The sequence below is a fragment of the Frankliniella occidentalis genome, unplaced genomic scaffold (genome assembly GCF_000697945.3).
Source record: "Frankliniella occidentalis isolate FOCC.00 unplaced genomic scaffold, Focc_3.1 Scaffold665, whole genome shotgun sequence".
In the NCBI taxonomy this organism is placed as follows: domain Eukaryota; kingdom Metazoa; phylum Arthropoda; class Insecta; order Thysanoptera; family Thripidae; genus Frankliniella; species Frankliniella occidentalis.
In genome coordinates this window covers 1-1,203 of record NW_026267778.1, presented here as the reverse complement: position 1 = coordinate 1,203, position 1,203 = coordinate 1, and the positions used below count along the sequence as shown (strand labels likewise).

The 1,203-nt window shown below is 55.4% G+C and overlaps 1 protein-coding gene across 1 annotated transcript in view; it reads left to right on the top strand.

The window, feature by feature from the left end:
• The window catches only part of LOC113214502 (tetraspanin-9), a 22,581-nt gene extending 21,496 nt beyond the window's left edge, over window positions 1-1,085 (top strand). Inside the window, exons 3-4 of the mRNA XM_052275579.1 lie at window positions 609-690; window positions 861-1,085. Of these exons, the coding sequence (XP_052131539.1) occupies window positions 628-690; window positions 861-1,070 (273 nt within the window). The 5' untranslated portion in view covers window positions 609-627 and the 3' untranslated portion in view covers window positions 1,071-1,085. The remainder of the gene's footprint in view (window positions 1-608; window positions 691-860) is intronic.
• The last annotated feature ends 118 nt before the right edge of the window (window positions 1,086-1,203 follow it).

The window sequence follows — 1,203 nt, the reverse complement described above, 5'->3', positions numbered from 1 at the left end:
GGGGGGGGGAGGGGGTCTTTTGGCCACGAGCTCCGCGATGTGGGTGCACGACTGGGTGCGGCGGCACGGCGGGAAACGGTTTCCATTGCCTAGCGATCTAAAATGAGCCCCATCTATTCAGCCTCGTGAGCGGCTCGCGACGACGACCTACTCTTTTGCTTTACGCCGGCGTAAAGCGGCGAAAATTGCGGATTCACGTGAAATACATCCCGTGGTTTCATCGCACACACTTGCACGATGGGTTGCACCAGTCTGTTTGACCACGCGGCCGGTGTGCGCCGCTCGGTTCGGTTCGGTTCGGTTCGGTTCGGTTCGGTCCCAGTTCGGTTCCGGACGACTGCACGACGGCCAGCCCGTGGCGGCGCCGGGCTGGCCGCACAGCTTCACGAGCCTCACTCTGTCCCCACGGGTGTCCGTCCGTCCGTCGAGTCGATGACCCACGGGGGATACAAAGACAAATTAGAGAACGTGTGAAAAGAAAAATCGGAGCGGAATGATTATTGCACTGTCGGAAATACCAACAATGCACTACCCTCTAAACTCGGCGGCCGTGAAAACGGAACCATCACCATAATCGTACTGATAAAAGCGTTTGTGGTTTCTTGCAGTGTCTCCCAAAGCAGCGAGATGGGTCGGAGTGGCTACACGTGCGTGAGGCACGTCTTCTGCTCGCTGAATGTGTTCGTTTGGGTGAGTTGGACGCTACAGTATATACTTTTTATCAGGTTTCTCCGTATTGGTGAAAGTAACGTTGTTTTTTTTCGTAAATAAATAACGTATCCGCTGATCCCGTCGTGGCTCCGCGGGCTCGCGCGGGAAGCGATGTGACTGGCCGCCTTCTGACCCGTTTCCGTGCGCAGCTCGCCGGCTGCGCCATCCTGGGCGTGGGCATCTGGCTGCGCCTGGCCTACGAGGGCTACACCAACCTCCTGCCCCAGTACTCGCTCATGTCGGCCGACTGCACCTTCATCGCCATCGGGGTCATCACCTTCGTGGTCGCCTTCTTCGGCTGCTGCGGCGCATGGTTCCAGAGCCACTGCATGCTCGTCACCGTGAGTGAAACGAATTGAACCACGACGACAAAACTGTCTTTCTAGAAAGCTTTGTAACGACGGAGGGTTTTTTTTTTTCTGCGAGGGGTCCTTTACTATAAATGCAAGCGTACACCATTTTTCTGTTTTTCTTTATTTTTTTTTTCTTTTC